At 50.2% G+C, this 15786-nt stretch overlaps 1 protein-coding gene across 22 annotated transcripts in view; it reads right to left on the reverse strand.

The window, feature by feature from the left end:
- Positions 1–15786, reverse strand: part of EVL (Enah/Vasp-like) — a 965108-nt gene that overhangs the window by 84934 nt on the left and 864388 nt on the right. For 18 of the 22 annotated variants that reach the window (XM_069637816.1, XM_069637808.1, XM_069637813.1 and 15 more), the window contains one exon: positions 14635–14695. In XM_069637816.1, coding sequence (XP_069493917.1) covers positions 14635–14695 — 61 coding nt within the window. The remainder of the gene's footprint in view (positions 1–14634; positions 14696–15786) is intronic. The other 4 variants (XM_069637807.1, XM_069637799.1, XM_069637794.1 and 1 more) reach the window with 1 other exon arrangement.

Raw genomic sequence — 15786 nt, forward strand, 5'->3', positions numbered from 1 at the left:
TCCCTGGAGGGTAGGGGCTTGTCATCGGAGAAGACCGAATTGCGACTGGGATGCTTTTCTATTTGCGTGCCCACTTAGCCTCCATCCACGCAGTGCTCTGACTCCTACAGGAGTGAGTCCCAAGAGCCTGTGAGGGTTGTGACTAGTTAGGCTGATGTTCGGGCAGCAGTTGCCTTGTATGTGATGTAGGCAAATTTGAAGATGTCCTGGCTGGTGTGGGCAGCAAGTGTATTTGTGTTAGGATGGGGGAGATGTGGTCAAATGCCTTAGTTCCTGTTAGGCGTGCAGCAGTGTGTTGAATGACTGTAAGGGGGACAGGTGTGTAGGTAGAGCCGGCCTTACGGGGAGGGGGGTGGGCCGTCCCCAGGGAGCCATTAGCCCCGCCACATCAGATCGTGGGAGTGTTTTAAGGGCTTCCCCGCAGCTGGCGTAATGAGAAAAGGTACGGCAGGCGCCCTTTTGTTATTAAATGCACCCGCGGCGGTGGCGGGGCACATTTAATAACAATAGGGTGCTGATGCAGAGCACCAGCACCCTATTCACATGATAACCTCCTGGCTCCCGCCTCGGAGCAGGGAGGGACAAAACCAATGTGGCGTTTCTGCCTCCCCCTCACCCCACCTCTCCCCGTCCACCAGGAGTGCGCGTGGAGGGGGGTGCCAATTTGCCCAGGGCGCTGGTGCCTCTACGGCCAGCCTGTGTGTAGGCGGGACGGCGCTGAGGGCATTTCTTTAACCGAGGTGTAAGATTGCCAGGACGTGGGCTGTGATTCTGAAATCCACCGGCGGGAGGAAGGGCTTTCCATTTCCTCTGTGCCGGTCAGATTTTGAGTGAGTTGTGATCGGGAACAGGCAGTGTTGCTAGAGGGGGAACCTTCATGTGGGAGATCTTTGCGCCATTTGATGGCTTTGTCATGGTCCACTTTGGAACGCCCATTTTCACCTTCTTGGCTATGCAACTTTGCCCCCTTCAGAAACACCTTCGCCTGCTTGCTTTCCTTCACCTGGAACGGTCCGTTGCGCATGAGACATTGAGGTCCTTTTTGAAATGCAACCATGATTTGCTTCCCTCCTCCCCCGGGAGATGTGTGGCCCTGTTTGGTCTGGAGTTCTGTTTGTGCAACACTTGATGTACATTGCCTCAACCCCCCTGATGGTGGTACATTTTGTTCACAATTACCATTCACGTTCCTGATACTTTCTTGTCTCTGTAGTTTGTGCTTATATGTTTGCAAAATGCACTAGTTGCCAAAAGCAATGCATGTGATCTGCTTGGCTTGCTGTGTGACCAAAGAGCCAGAGACTTGGGGCAACAGGAGGCCGCACCAAGAGACCCACCAGCAGACAGGTGATGGGAACACTGATTATACACTGATCACAGAGCCAGTGAACCAGTCCCCAGAACTAATACACCAAGACAATGAAAAACTGCTGCACAACTCAGCTGATGAAGATTCATACACTCGTAAAAGAAATGCCCAACCAAGACGGTCCTTCCCCTGAAAGTTAAAACTCTCAGTACCTCCAGCTACAACCTTCGGCCAAATGAGTAGGTCTCTCTGATACCACGTCATGACTAGAGCAGTTGTTGGCTCGAGACTTGAATACGCCAATTCCTTGTATATGGGAGCTCTAAAATATGTGCAGCGTCTCCAAACCATTGACAACTGTTAACGCTGATCCAGTAGGACCTCACTCAGAGATCGTTTCCCCAACTATTTCCCCATTTGCATTGACTATCTGTGGAGGCCAAAGTAACATTTAAGGTAGCCACATTCGTTTTTCAATGCCTTCATAGCATCACCCATCAATATCTTGTAATGGACTTTCAGAAGTCCCTAAATTCAAACTTAAGTCTGTCGGGGAAAGGGCTTTACAGAGCAAGCTCCACTATCTGGAACACTGACACAATCTCTTTCTGCATTTCCCAATCTATCGTACTTTTACAAATAAAATCTCTAAGACTCTTCTAGCTAAGACCTTTTCCACTACATAAGTCTATAGCATCTTGGCTACTTTCTGTTGGCTACACATGCTTTCATGCCTCTGGGGCTTAGCTGCACGTAGGTGATCATGTTATAGGTGCAGGTTGACCTAAGTGCTATTCACGTGTATTGTGATTATTTGCACTTCACAGGACTTTTTCATATTGGATCATGGGATCAATTTGTACATTATAAGTGGAGGAACATGGTGGTTGCATTTTGTATGTTTTCTTGGCTCTGCGGAACGTGTGCATTGTTTGTCTAGATTCCTGTTTTATAATAGATGTGCTTGGCAGTCTCGTTACAAGAGTTGTTTTCAGTAAGCCTCTTTGTATTGCTGTTTATAGTGCATTGAGGTGGCTTACTTGGATCTAACCCATGAGTTCCCGTTAGTCGATTTGGCTTCCTAGCTACACGCAACAATTTGAAAACATGAAATGTAGGTATATCAGCTCGCTGCTTGTTTAAATAATGGTACAGTTTAACAAATGTGTCTTCTCTTCGAACTCTTGTTTCCATGGGAATCACTTTTGTCACACTTCCCACCAAATATTTATTCCCGGCAAGAGTGGTATGGCGGCCAATCAGGAGGCTCAGAACGGGGGCTTTACCACATGCTCTGAGCCTCTTAGGTGCTGGAAGGCGCCACCTTCCCCTGCCAGGTTTATACATACCAAGTTAATAAACAAAAACAAAAACAGCTCACAAACGGCCAAGTCTTTATCCATTCTGACAAAGACCGCGACCAAAACATACACCCAGTCACAGAAGCGCTCCGACAAGGGGCGTACATTTGGAGGGTTCCATGGCTTTCAAGAGTGGCGGTCCAGGCAGCCTGACCGTTTGCAGACTCAACATCGGCGCAAACAACAAAGTGGGGCTGGTAAAGGCTTTTTCCAGTCCACCTCCTCCGCAACAGCCTCAGAGGGAAATAAGCCATGACACGCCCCTCCGGGTCCACGTGGCTCCAGTGGGGGACAGCCTTGCCTTTCTCTTCATGCACATTTTTGGTGCCAGAATTTCGCGGACCCGTGGATCCTCTCCGTAGTATCCAAGGGATACCGCCTCCATATTCCAGCCTCTCCTCCCTCCTCTCCCACAGATTGGGACAGCAACTCTTTTGGCAGAATTCCGGTCGCTCGTCAAGAGCCAGGCAGTGGAGGAAGTCCCAGCCCCCGAGCGAGGCTTGGGCTTTTACTCCAGGATTTTCGCCATGCAGAAAAAGAACCAGGCGGGCCTGAGAGTTGTGCTGGACCTTTCCACCCTCAACCTCTCCCTAAGTCTACAAGTCTACAAAAATTCAAGATGGTTACGCCAGCTTTGATAGCGGAGAGACTGTGCAAGGGAGACTGGATGTGCTCCCTGGATCTTAAGGACGCGTACCTACACGTCTCAATCTGGCAGCCTCATCATTCCTTTCGATGATTCAGGATCATGGGCTACCATTTCCAATACAAGGTGCTTCCTTTCGGCCTCAACTCGGCCCCCAGGGTCTTTACCAGACTCATGAACACAGTGGCGGCCCTCCTCAGGTCGCAGGGCCACCACATCTATCCGTACCTTGATGACTGGCTCATCAGGGCTACATCTCCGGAAGCAGTGCACCATACTTCCCACGCTCTGATGAACACACTGCATGAGCTGGGGTTTTCACTCAAGCTCAAGAAGTCGCTGCTGGAGCCCACACAGAGATTGACCTACTTGGGTCTCATTTTGGACACGTGCTCCGATAGACTTTCCCTCAGAGGACAAAATCACGGCCCTCAAGACGGTCAGTGCGCACTTACTCAGCAGAGAAGTGACCTCGGCCTGGTGGTACCAACACCTGCTGGAGCTCATGGCAGCATTCCTCTTGGCCGTCCCCCACATGAGACCAAAGATGAGGAGGATACAGCTGCACTTTGCAGCGTATTGGAACCAGGAGCGAGGCTTTCAGTCAGAGATGATCAACGTACCTCCATCACTTCACCCGGACCTCACATGGTGGTCGAGGGACTGCAACCGTCGGCTGGGCAAGCCCTTCCGGCAACCTACCCCGCAGGTCACCATTACCACAGACTCCTCTCGAGGGTTGGGGGGGCCACCCTGGACAACCACTGTGTCCATGGCACCTGGACCCGGCAGGAGCAGCACATCAATTGGCTGGAACTGAAGGCCATCTGGCGGCGCTAAGAACCTTCCTTCCAGTTATCGAGGGCAAGGTCGTCCTCATTCAGACCAGCATGTTCTACGTCAACAAGCAGGGAGGTACCAGATCCCTCCCACTATGCAGGCTCACAGTTGGCATGTGGGGATGGGCACATCATCTACCTCACGGCTGTCCACCTACTGGGGAAATCCAACCTGGAGGCAGACAGGCTCAGAAGATTGGGGGCAGACAACTACGAGTGGCAGTTGAACGACCTAGTTCTGCAGGAAATCTTATACAAGTTGGGATCTCTTTGTCTCCTGGGACAACAGGAAGTGCCATCTGTTCGCTTCCTGGCAAGGTCAGGGCCCAGGCTCCCTGGGCGATGTATTCCAGATTCAGTGGGACAGAATGACAGCATACGCCTTTCCGCTCACTTCACTGATACACAGGGTGATATGCAAGATCAAGGAATCTCGCCACCTCAGCATCATTCTAATAGCACCGTGGTTGCCGGCCAAGCCATGGTTCTCAGAGGTGTTCTCTCTCTCGGAGAAGCCACCCATTCGCCTTCCGACAGGACCAGCACATCTTCTGGTGCAGCAGGGGGGCAGGGTCATCCACCCCACACCACAGAAACTAGACCTCACAGCGTGGATCCTGAACAGGTCACGCTAGCTCACCTCAGCCTTTCCCAGGCTATCCTAGAGATCATTCAGGGTGCCAGGAGCAAGTCTACCAGGGCCCAGTATAGGAGCAAGTGGACAAGGTTCTGCCACTGGGCTGACTCTAAGGGTATCAACCCCCTTGCACGTGACTTGGACGACATGCTCTCCTTCTCAGAGCACCTTGCCCACTCAGGCGTGCAAGTAGACACTTGCCACACTTATTTGGCAGCCATCGGGGCTTACAGAAACTCAGAGGAGGAGACTTTTTCCTCTTCCAACCCGATTGTCAAGAAACATTTGACGGGACTCGCCAGGTTCTACCTGCCCATCAAGAGGCCACAACCGTGTGGGACCTCAACATACTTCTGGGTGCCCTGGCGCACAAACTATTTGAACCAATGGCGTCCGCGGACATCAGGCTGATCACCATTAAGACGGCCCTGCTAGTTGGCCTAACCTCGGCTTGCAGAATCAGTGAAATCCAGGGGCTGGTCGCCTCAGAGCCATATACTACATTTCACAAGGATAAAGTAGTCTGCGGACACACCCAGCATTCTTGCCGAAGGTGCCTTTCGCATTCCATCTGAGCGAAGAAATAGTGCTACCTACGTTTTTTGCTGAGCCCAAAGACGAGGCACAAAGAGTTTTGCACTGCCTCGATGTCAGGCGTGCCCTGAAATTCTACTTGGACAGGACCAAGGGCTTCCGGAAGTCGGACGCACTTTTAGTCACCTTCGGCGGATGAAGACCGGGGTATCAGGTCTCTATGGCCTCCATAGCCCGTTGGATGATCTTGGCCATCAAAGAAGCTTGCGAGGGACAGCACAAGCCACTCCCAGCCAACATGCACGCCCCAACGGCCATCGCTTTTCAGCGACATGTCCCCAGGCAAGTCATAAGCAGGGGTGCCACATGGGCCCCCTTCGGCTTTATGCAAGCACTACTGTTCGGATGACGGTTCTAGGTCAGACACGGCTTTCGGAGAGGCGGTTCTTAGAAACCTATTTGCTTAAGGAGGGTCTCCTCTCCACCCTGGGGCTACACTCTGTTGTAATCGCCCATGCAGTATGGAGAAAAGGGGACAGGACGTAAGAGTAATTATAAGTTACTCACTGTAGTGACTACTCAGTCTGCATTCCTCCATACGTCCCACCAGCCTCCCCCCATAGTACTGGTGTCATTAGGCAATGTTAATCTATTGTCGACGAGTCCATGGGGACTGAGGTGTGGCGCCGGAGGGCAGAGTCAGGGCAGCGCATGCTCCCTGGGCCGCACCCCCATGCGCCTCTAAATTTAAAGGGGAAGGTTTTTTTCTGGTGAAAAAAGTTCTGTCTCCCGTCTCTTGGAAGGGACGCCCATGCATTATGGAGGAAAGGGGACTAGGACTAAGAGTATGTTAGTAATTTATAATTTCTAGGAAAAGGGGGCTTGAACAGTAACAGACTTGCTCCCTGCCATGCACAATTTAGGTTGATTTAATGAAGAACTTATTGATAAAATTGGGAAATAAAAAGCAATCTAACTTTTCAGATATTTGTGTGTTCTGGTGCACTGTTTTACAGGTTACGTTAGAAATTTTTAATACAATCCAGGCTTGAAATGGAAGCCAGTGTAACTTTAAAAGTGTTGGGGGTTTTATGTGCAAAAGAGAATGCATGGACCATTGTTTGACCAATAGTATTCTGCAGGACCTGCAATGATGAGATTGTAGCCCGTATAGAGGGGGGGGGGGGGGGGGGGATAGCAGTATTCATTTTTTGAGCCTGTGATGGCCATGGCTGTATGGCCAAATGATGTTTGGTAAGGCAAGGCCAACTCTTAAACGACCAAATATAAATAGTAGTGGTACTTACAATAGGATTACAAAAGCTTGACTGCCTGCCAGGAATGTAGGACTCGATATTTGCAGTAATTTGACGCTACTCCAGGGTCCAATGTTTTTTAAAAAAAAAAAAGTATACTAGTGAGAATATCCAAGTAATCTTTAGTTACTCTGGGATAAAACCTTATGAGGAGCCATTAACCAGTTTCATGATGAAGAGCAGTAACTCATCCAAAGTTTCCTTCGCAATGGTCATGGGGCAGCAATTATCTGAGCAAAAGGTCATGTGCATTTTCTCTCTTATTAGATTTTGACCCTCCAGGGAAATGCTATTTGCAAGGGATCTGGTCACAGAGTGTAGAGGGTTTCCTCTGCAACGTGGAATCTTTTGCTATGTCTCTCAGACATTAGCTATTTTAGAATAACCAGGTTACTCACCCTAGTGACCACCTTACTCCTAGTCCATAGTCCCCTTTCCTCCATACTTATGGGGCATCTCTCTGTCCTATGGGATGGGACCGGAGCACTTTGTAAAAAACATCCAAAAATGTGTCCTTCCTCTTTCTTGCGCGGGGCCCGGCATGTGGCCGTAACCCTGCCCACCTTGGCTCCGCCCCGCGCGTCGCACATCAGTCCTTTTCTATCGCCAGGTCAGAGACCTATTAGCAATAACAGAGGAACCTTATTAGAGGAGACAGCAGGCGGGCGTATGGAGGAAAGGGGACTATGGACTAGGAGTAAGGTGGTCACTACGGTGAGTAACGTGGTTATACTCCTACGTCCCGTCCCCTTTCCTCCATACTCATGGGAGATTCCTAAGCACTCCGAACAGGAACTACGGGTGGATAGAAATACCCCTTACTGAAAAAGGTTCTTCAGCACAGCCTGACCAAACTGAGCATCAGCTCTTGAGCTCATGTCAAGCCAATAATGCTTACAAAAAGCAGATGGGGAGGCCCAAGTAGCTGCTCTAGCGATGGACTCCCAGGGAACATATTTCTGAAAAGCAACCGCGGCTGCCTTGCCCCGCACCAGGTGTGCATGAATACCCTTAGGAGGTTTCAGCCCTTGGACGGTGAAAGACTCCGTGATGAGGCGGCGATCCACCGAGAAATAGTCGCCTTAGACGCCTGCTTACCCTGAGGGTTACCGAAGGTCACAAAAAGTTGAGAAGAAGTCCTAAGCTCGGAAGTCCTGTCCAGGTAGAACTTAAGAGCTCTTCAGACATCAAGACAGTGCAGAACCCTTTCAGCCTCTGAGGCATGGTTGGAAAAAAGACCGGTAGGGAGATCGACTGATTCAGATGAAAGGCCGGGTTTGTCCGCAGGACTACCTTGTCCTTGTGAAAGGCCAAGAAAGGATGCTCCACTGACGAGGCCTGGAGCTCACTATCTCCTCGCTGACGTAACGGCAACCAGAAAGGACACTTTCCAGGATAAGTACTTGAGGTCCACCGTGGCCATTGGTTCAAAAGGTATATGGCACAGCGCCGTCAGGACTACATTTAGGTCCCACGGCAGATGGGGACTACGAACCGGAGGGTAGAGGCGTGTCAAGCCTGCAAAATGCCTCTTAACCACTGGGTTACTCAGAGAATAAGAACATTGGTATGTAGAAAGATAAGCGGAAACCGCTGAAAGGTAAGTTCTGCATGACAGAACGTGAACACCAGACTCTGCTAGGGAGGACACGAAGGACAGTACCGTGTCAATCGTAGCCACCCTTGGATCCAATTGCTTCTCCAAACACCAATGACAGACCCTGAGCCATTTACTCCTGTTTTGGGATCTGGTCGAGGGTTTCCTGGCTGCCTGGATAATACGCATGTTATCCGTAGACAAGTTAAGATGCTCTAAAGACTTGAACTCAGGCACCATGCCGCCAAGCTGAGTGATTGTGGGGAGAGGTGCCACATCTGCTGTTCCCCTTGATGAAGAAGATCGGGAGTTACTGGTAACCTGATCGGCGGATACACCGACAGGTGTTGGAGAACCAAAACCTGGCCGGCCACCACGGGGCTATGAATAGAAGCGAACAGTTCACAGAGTTCTTCAGCTTCCAAATTGCCCGATGGACTAGAGGCAGAGGCGGGAAGGCGTAAGCTCTCATGTTGTGGCATGGAATCTCGAGAGCATCCCCCAGAGAGGAGGCTCCCAGCCCCCCTCTGGAGGCATACTGAGGAAGCTTCTTGTTTACCGCCGTAGCAAAGAGGTCCACCTCCGGTGTGCCCCAACGCGAGAAAATCCATGAGAGGACCTCCGCCTTCAACTCCCACTCGTCCGCCGGCTGAGGGCATCCGCTGTGACATTCAGCTGTCCCGGGATGTGTACTGCAAGCAGCCAGACACCATGAAGCATGGCCCACTCCCATATCTGGAACGACAGGTACACGAGGGGGGGGGGGGAGACTTCGTTCCCTCTTGATTGTTGATGTAATACATTGACACCACATTGTCCGTGCGTATGCGGACCACCTTGTTGGCAATGAGCAGTCTGAGCGCCTTGAGCGCCAGAAAGATCACCAGAAGCTCCAAATGATTTCTGTGCAGGAGCTTGTCCTGAGGCGACCAGAGGTCCGAGACCTGAAGAAGATCTAACGTCGCACCCCACCCCAGAAGGGAGGAGTCCGTCATGATCGTCACCATGGGGGCTGGGTCCCGAAACCCCACGCCCCCCAACAGGTTGCTGAGAGATGACCACCAATCCATGTCCACTCGCATGGAATCCAGAATCATTATCCGCTTGGAATCCGGGTCCACCCACAGCCTGACGCCAGGAACTCCGAAGAGCCATCTGAGTCTGTCTCATCTTGAGACGAGCAAGAGGAAGAGCCAGCACACACAAGGCCATGAGGCCCAGAATCCTCTGGAACCACCAGGCCGAAATGCTCTCCGACTGCGCAAACATCTGACACTTGGTTAACAGATCTGCCATTCTGTCCCCGGTCAGGTACACTCTGCAGTCGATCGTGTTTCCGCGAAAATCCAGGAAAATCAGGTCCTGCGAGACCGTCATGGAAGATTTCCGCCAGTTCACCGAGAGCCCAAGATGGAACAGGAGCTGAAGGAGAGACTGGAGATTGCCCGCTGCTGCCAGCAGACAAGGGCTGCGTAAGATCCAGTCGTCCAAATATGGATACACATGGATACCCTGGAGGCGAAGATAGGCCGCAATCACCGACATCATCTTCGCAAAGACACGCGGCGCCGAGCTGAGGCCAAAAGGAAGCACTCGAAACTGGAAGTGCTCCTCTCCCAAAGAGAAGCGGAGATAACTCCGTGTGGGATCCAAATCAGGATATGCATGTACGCGTCCTGAAGATCCACAATGCTGAGCCAATCGCCCATCTGCAAGGAGGAGCGTATATGGCCGGGCGTGATCATCTTGAATTTCTCTTGGGGTAGGAAAAGATAACTGGGAAAGGTCTTGGATGGTGCGCATGCCAGCCTGGTTGGGTTTGGGCACCGTAAACATCCGGGAGTAGAAGCCCTCCCCTCGCTCCCCGAAGGGAACGGGTTCCACAGCTCTGAGGTCCAGAAGTTTCTGAACTTCGACTTTGAGGGAGGGCGAGCCCGACAGCTGAAAAGGAGGGTTGAGGGGTGGGGTAGGGGGTAGAGGTAAGCGGAAGCCCGCCCGAGCGACTGACAATACCCATCTTTCTTCTGTGATGGTCTGCCACGGCTCCCAATGAGACGCAATGCGTCCTCCCACCAGGGTCTCGTGTGAGCGCGGAAAACCCTCATTTAGTAGGTTTATCGGTGGCGGTGCCACCTGAACCTGAGGAGAAGGCTGAAGAGCGGGAGAAAAACCGCGTCCGTTGTTGCCTATGGTGGTTATTCCCCGCAGGGGTATCCACTCTGCGAGATTTGCGGTCGAGGAAGCCCCTAAAGCCAGAGGAAGGTCAACTTTGTGACAACGGTCTCTGGGTTTTGAAAGGAGCCTTAACCAGGACAGACAATGACTTAGCTGTCTGAGTGCTATCCTTCGCCTTGGTGAGCTCTACATCTGTTGTAGAATGAAAGAACTCCTTACCATCGAATGGAAGGTCCAACACCTTGTCCTGCACTTCTTTTGAAAATTTAGTGGCACGCAGCCACGCAGCCACGCCTGCCGTGAGGTAACAACCCCTAGCCTAAGGGCCCGAGCTAAGGTGTCTACGTGATGAGCCGCAGCCTCCAGGAGATCCTGGGCCAAGACCCTGCCGTCGGATAGGCCACCTTTGAAGTCTTCCAGCTTCTCGACCGGGATAAACTCCTCAAACTCCGACAGACCTTTCCACATCTGCATGTTAGCTCCCGCTAAAATCAATTCAGCGTTGTCCTGCTTGAGCTGCAAGGCCGAGTTGGTGAAGATTTTCCTCCCGAGGGAGTCGAGGAGCTTGTCCTCCTTTGCCAGAACCTGAGTAGCCGCCGTGGAAGAGGATGCTGCAGGCCTGGACTGCAAAGTGGCCGCAGCCACCACTGTGGAGGAGGGAGGCGGACAAGACGACAGGGCCGCCTCTTCTGAAGAATGCAGCCTGTAACTCATGTCAATTTTCTTATTGACAAAAAGTCCAGAGTGTGGCTTTTCCCAGACTCAGCAGACCTTGGCCAGAACGTCCTTCTGCAAGAACAGGCCGGTACGCTCCAAGGGAGACAGGGTGAACGCCCCAGAAAGCACGCCCTCCTGCGGAGCGGGTGCCCCGGGCACCGGAACATCTAAGAAACTCATCATGTCCAGTACCCGGTCATGAAAAGCTCTAATAGAGCGGGGAAGGTCCTCGTTGTCCTGATCGCCTTGGGCGTCATCTGACAGGTCAGGATCCTGCTGAGCCATGTCAGGCGCTGTTTTGTCCACTGGGGATAATGGAGGCAAAGGCGGAAGAGTCGGGGAAGGCACCGTAGGCAAGGGGGGTGCCGGCGGAACCATCGGAGGAACGGGTGGAGCCGGAGGTGCAGGTGGACATATCTCCCTGAAAAGCCCTTTGAAATATTCCCTCATGGGGTCGGTACGCATAAGCGTTTGAAATTTACCGAAAAAGAAGTTCCCCGGGGACTGTTTCGGAACCTGAGGAAGCCTCTCATGAGGTGGACAAATCCAGGGACGTAACGGGGAAAAGGTGCCACATAGGCCCCTCCACCGACGTATCCACATAAATCAAAGGTGCCGACCCCGCAGGCAACAAAACATTGTGCGGAAGAGGCATCCGGGCGTTCCAATCGTTAACTGGCCGATAAGGATGCGTACAAGGGACTCTATGTTCACTCAAGGGACCAAACCCTACACCTGAAGTCGATGGCGTAGTTGTAGGGTTAGCACCCAAAATGGCCGCCGCGGTCGTGGCGGGAACGAGCGCGATTTTGTCCTCATCTGAGGGGAACTGCGGCACGTGAGGAAGTGAGGCAGGGGTCCCCGTCCATGGATCAGGGGTCTTAACTTTAGCCTTAACATAAGGAACCTCGGCAGAGCCGGTACTGTGAGGCCGGGACTGTTTTTGTGACATACTAACCGCCAACTCAACCTTCCAAGGAAGGACCTCGGCACTGCCGTAAAAGAAGAACTTTGCTTCTTTGCCCCCCTCAACAGGTCTGGTATCACTGCAGGAGCGGGAACGGTGAGAAACAGCTTTCACCGACAAGGCCTTGTCAGGCCTCTCAGAACTGTTGGTAGCTTTCGCCTCTGAACGAGGGACCTCGGACCCAGGTCCGGTAACAGCCTTATCTACTCGGGCCTCGAACATCTGTTCGGTAACGACAAGCCCACCTAAGGCCTCGGGGCGTACCCCGGTCTTATTTTTGAGGGAAGCCGACAGAGGCCTCAGAGCGAGCTCTGGTACCCCACGACTCAGTAGAACTAGGTCTACAAACAGCCCCCACAGGAGGGGCCTCGGAGCGTACTACGGTATCCACAGGCCCCTTATGGAAACCCTCGGAGAAAACTCTGGTAGAATTATTAGGCCCAACGGGCACCTCAGGGCGAACCCCGGTGACAGAGCGATCAACGCTCCTCCCGGTCCGAGAGGAACCCGGAAAGGTATCCCCCAGCCGGGGTGCTCTGAAAAGTAAAGAACTTACCGGGCATTTTTTCTTCTCGTCGAAGAACGCCTGAAAATGTGAAGGAGGAGTTCGCCGGAACAATACCTCCCACCGCTCCAACTGACGTTGAAGTGCCCGGACCGAAAGGGAGTCGCAGTAAAAACAGGAGTCCCAGCGGTGATTCGGACCCAAACACTCTAAGCAAAGAGGATGGGGATCTGCCCTCGCGAAACGACGGTGACAGGAGGAACAATCTGGAAAGTCTAGTTTGAACGACGTAGACAGACTAGTAAATGATCGCTAGAGAGCCAGAGAGGGGAAAAAGGGAAGAAAATCTTCCGAGGATGCAAGTGCGTCCAGTCCCGAACGAGCGGAGAAAAGGACTAATGGGCGATGCGTGGGGTAAAGCCAAGGTGGGCGGGGTTACGGCCACGTGCCGGGCCCCGCTCAAGAAAGAGAGGAAGGACACATTTTTGGAAACATTTTTGGATGCTTTTTACAAAGTGCTCCGGTCCCGTCCCACAGGACGGAGAGATGGTCCCATAAGTATGGAGGAAAGGGGACGGGACGTAGGAGTATGCATATTATCTAACCACAAACTACCGTGGTGCGAGAGGAAGAGGTAGTTTGGGACTTATTTTGTGGTTGTTTCAGGGTGGGAGAAAGGTTTCTGGGGACATTTGCGTCTAAATGAAATATTTTAATTCTATCGCGCTCGTACACCAGTGTTTCAGAGCGCGAGAACTAACTAGGTTAATTGGCAAGCTGAAAACAATATTTTGGGGCAGTCATTATTGCTACTATGTATTGTTTTCTGAGGTTCATAGTGATAACATCGAAAACAGTCTAAAGTAATAATTTCGAGAAAAAAAACGTAGAAAAATAAAAAGTCAAATTTCTTTTATTCGAAATGGGGGGGGGGTTCCCCCCAAACCACCTTTTTTTATATACTAGAGCCAAAAAATAAACATAAATAAAAAAAAAAAATCTTCGACGTTTTGTTTTCGACATTGACTTTCGACATTTTGTTTTCGATATTTTGACTGACCACCGTTTTCTGAGGGAAGTCAAACAAGCATTAGACAGCATAGTTGTAGCATCTTGTTTGTATTTTCGTATTTCCTGTTTTGGAATCCCCACCCTACCCCTCCCAGTGCAACTGCTATCCTACACATACACTGACACGTATATAATCTTCAGGTGTTTTTGGAATTGATATAAAAGTGCGTCTTAATCATATTTATGATCCCATGAGTTCCGGATTTTAAAACTAGAAATATATCCAGTCTGCTTTTGGGCATTTGTAATCCCTCAATATGAGGAAATTATCAAGGCACAGCACTGTGTAGATTCTAACTGGTGATCATTTCAGAAACTGGCTTCACTCAGAATGAATCACTATGCACTACTGCAAGACTGGAAGGCATTGAAAGCATGTCTCTGGAGGATAGCTCAGGGGCAAGGTGCTCGCCTTGGAAGTAAGATGGCACGGAGCACCAAAGGTTCGATCCCCGGGTCCACGCTTAGAAACCTCTGGGTGTTAAGCGCGTTATAAATAACATATCATATCATAACAGGTCATAATGAGTGGGCAACACGCTATGGATCTTCCCTTCACTGGGGTACCCTTTGCCCGCTTGAGGGTGCCCGATACTCAGGAGCTGCTTTTAGCTCTTCCTAATTATGTATTTTGATTCTTGGTTTGACTCCTGACTTATCACTGAGAGAAGACTAGTAAACCAGCACCAGGCCCAACACCAGAGGTTAAGTACATTAGTGTATTATGCAATATGATCCTCATTCCGTATCTCCATATGCAAAACCCCAGAGAGGCAACAGTGTTTTCATTACAGGCCACTGAAATTTGACAGCCTGATTAAAACGTGAGAAGACAAATGCGGGTATTTGAAACTGCAACTCTAGACTATTCGTTAGAGCAATTGCCCACTCCCTCCTAATGCAAACTTTGTTTGAACTTTAATCATTTGCTTTTGAGGGTATCTTGCAGTGAATACTTACAATTTGGCTGTCCTCTTCTTTTTTGTCACCCGGCTTATCCGTTTGTGATGCCGCTTTTCTTCTAGGCGTAGCAGAAATAAAAAGTTTCAATAATGTGTCAGAACCAGTACACTGGAGTTGGCTTGCAACATCACCATAAGCTTCAGGGGGGATCTGCAACCTGTGTCTCTCCATAAGCTTTGGACTACGACTTTCACAATCCCTAAATATTGTCAATGCAGACTAGGGCTGTTCAGAACCGTAGCCCAGAACATAGGGAGAGCCAAAGGTTTTGGCCACTGGCCTACAAAAGCAAGCAACTTCTTGGAAGCAAAGAAAGGTACTTTGAAAATGTGCAGGCAACTGTTGCTGTTATCACCGGTGCACAGTACAACACATGAAAAAATACCCCACAGTAAAACAAGATACATAGAAGGACAATAAAATGAAGAACGCATCTTTAACATGGTGTAATTTTTGTAATAATCAAACCATCTCCATTGAGTGAAACCCAGCATTTGAAATATTATAGGTTGCAGTGTTTACAAAATTCACAGGCAAACAAAAAATAAATCACTAAACAGTGAAAATGTCCATTTGTTATTTTGGGCATAATGGTTGAATGTTAGGGCTAAGAGAGGTTAGCACGTATTGCCATGATTACATCACTTTGCTTGACAATGAGTTGTTTGCACACTTTAGGTGGCTGGGTTAATGGAGTTCCCTTGTTTTAACATGTCAGTTTACAGCAGGTATTTTCCCTTTGTTAAAATATAAATAATTCTTTGTACAAAAAATATTTTTAAAATGTAAGTATTAGGGCATATTTCGATATCCTTTTTAGCTCTGTTTTTACTAAGTGGTATTTTTCATGGGAAAGTGACAAATTCATGGCATTTGAGCATGTCGTATAAACAACCATTACTTGAGTACCTTAGTACCTTGCACTTTAGTGAATGGTGGCAAGGGTAGTTTCTAACAAATGTGTGCCAATTTGCCCTACAGATAAGTGTACCAGCCTCCTTTACTCCTTACAAATAGGTATATGCTCCCAGAAAATAATAGGGAGTAAAAATGCTCCCAATAAAAAATGGGACATGGAAACATCAGAGCCTGTGCCCCTGGTTTCACCCAAACAGATGCATGGGCGTGTTTGGACAGTAGTTCATGTAG

Source organism: Ambystoma mexicanum, chromosome 14 (assembly GCF_040938575.1).
Source record: "Ambystoma mexicanum isolate Mex_15411 chromosome 14, UKY_AmexF1_1, whole genome shotgun sequence".
Classification (NCBI taxonomy): domain Eukaryota; kingdom Metazoa; phylum Chordata; class Amphibia; order Caudata; family Ambystomatidae; genus Ambystoma; species Ambystoma mexicanum.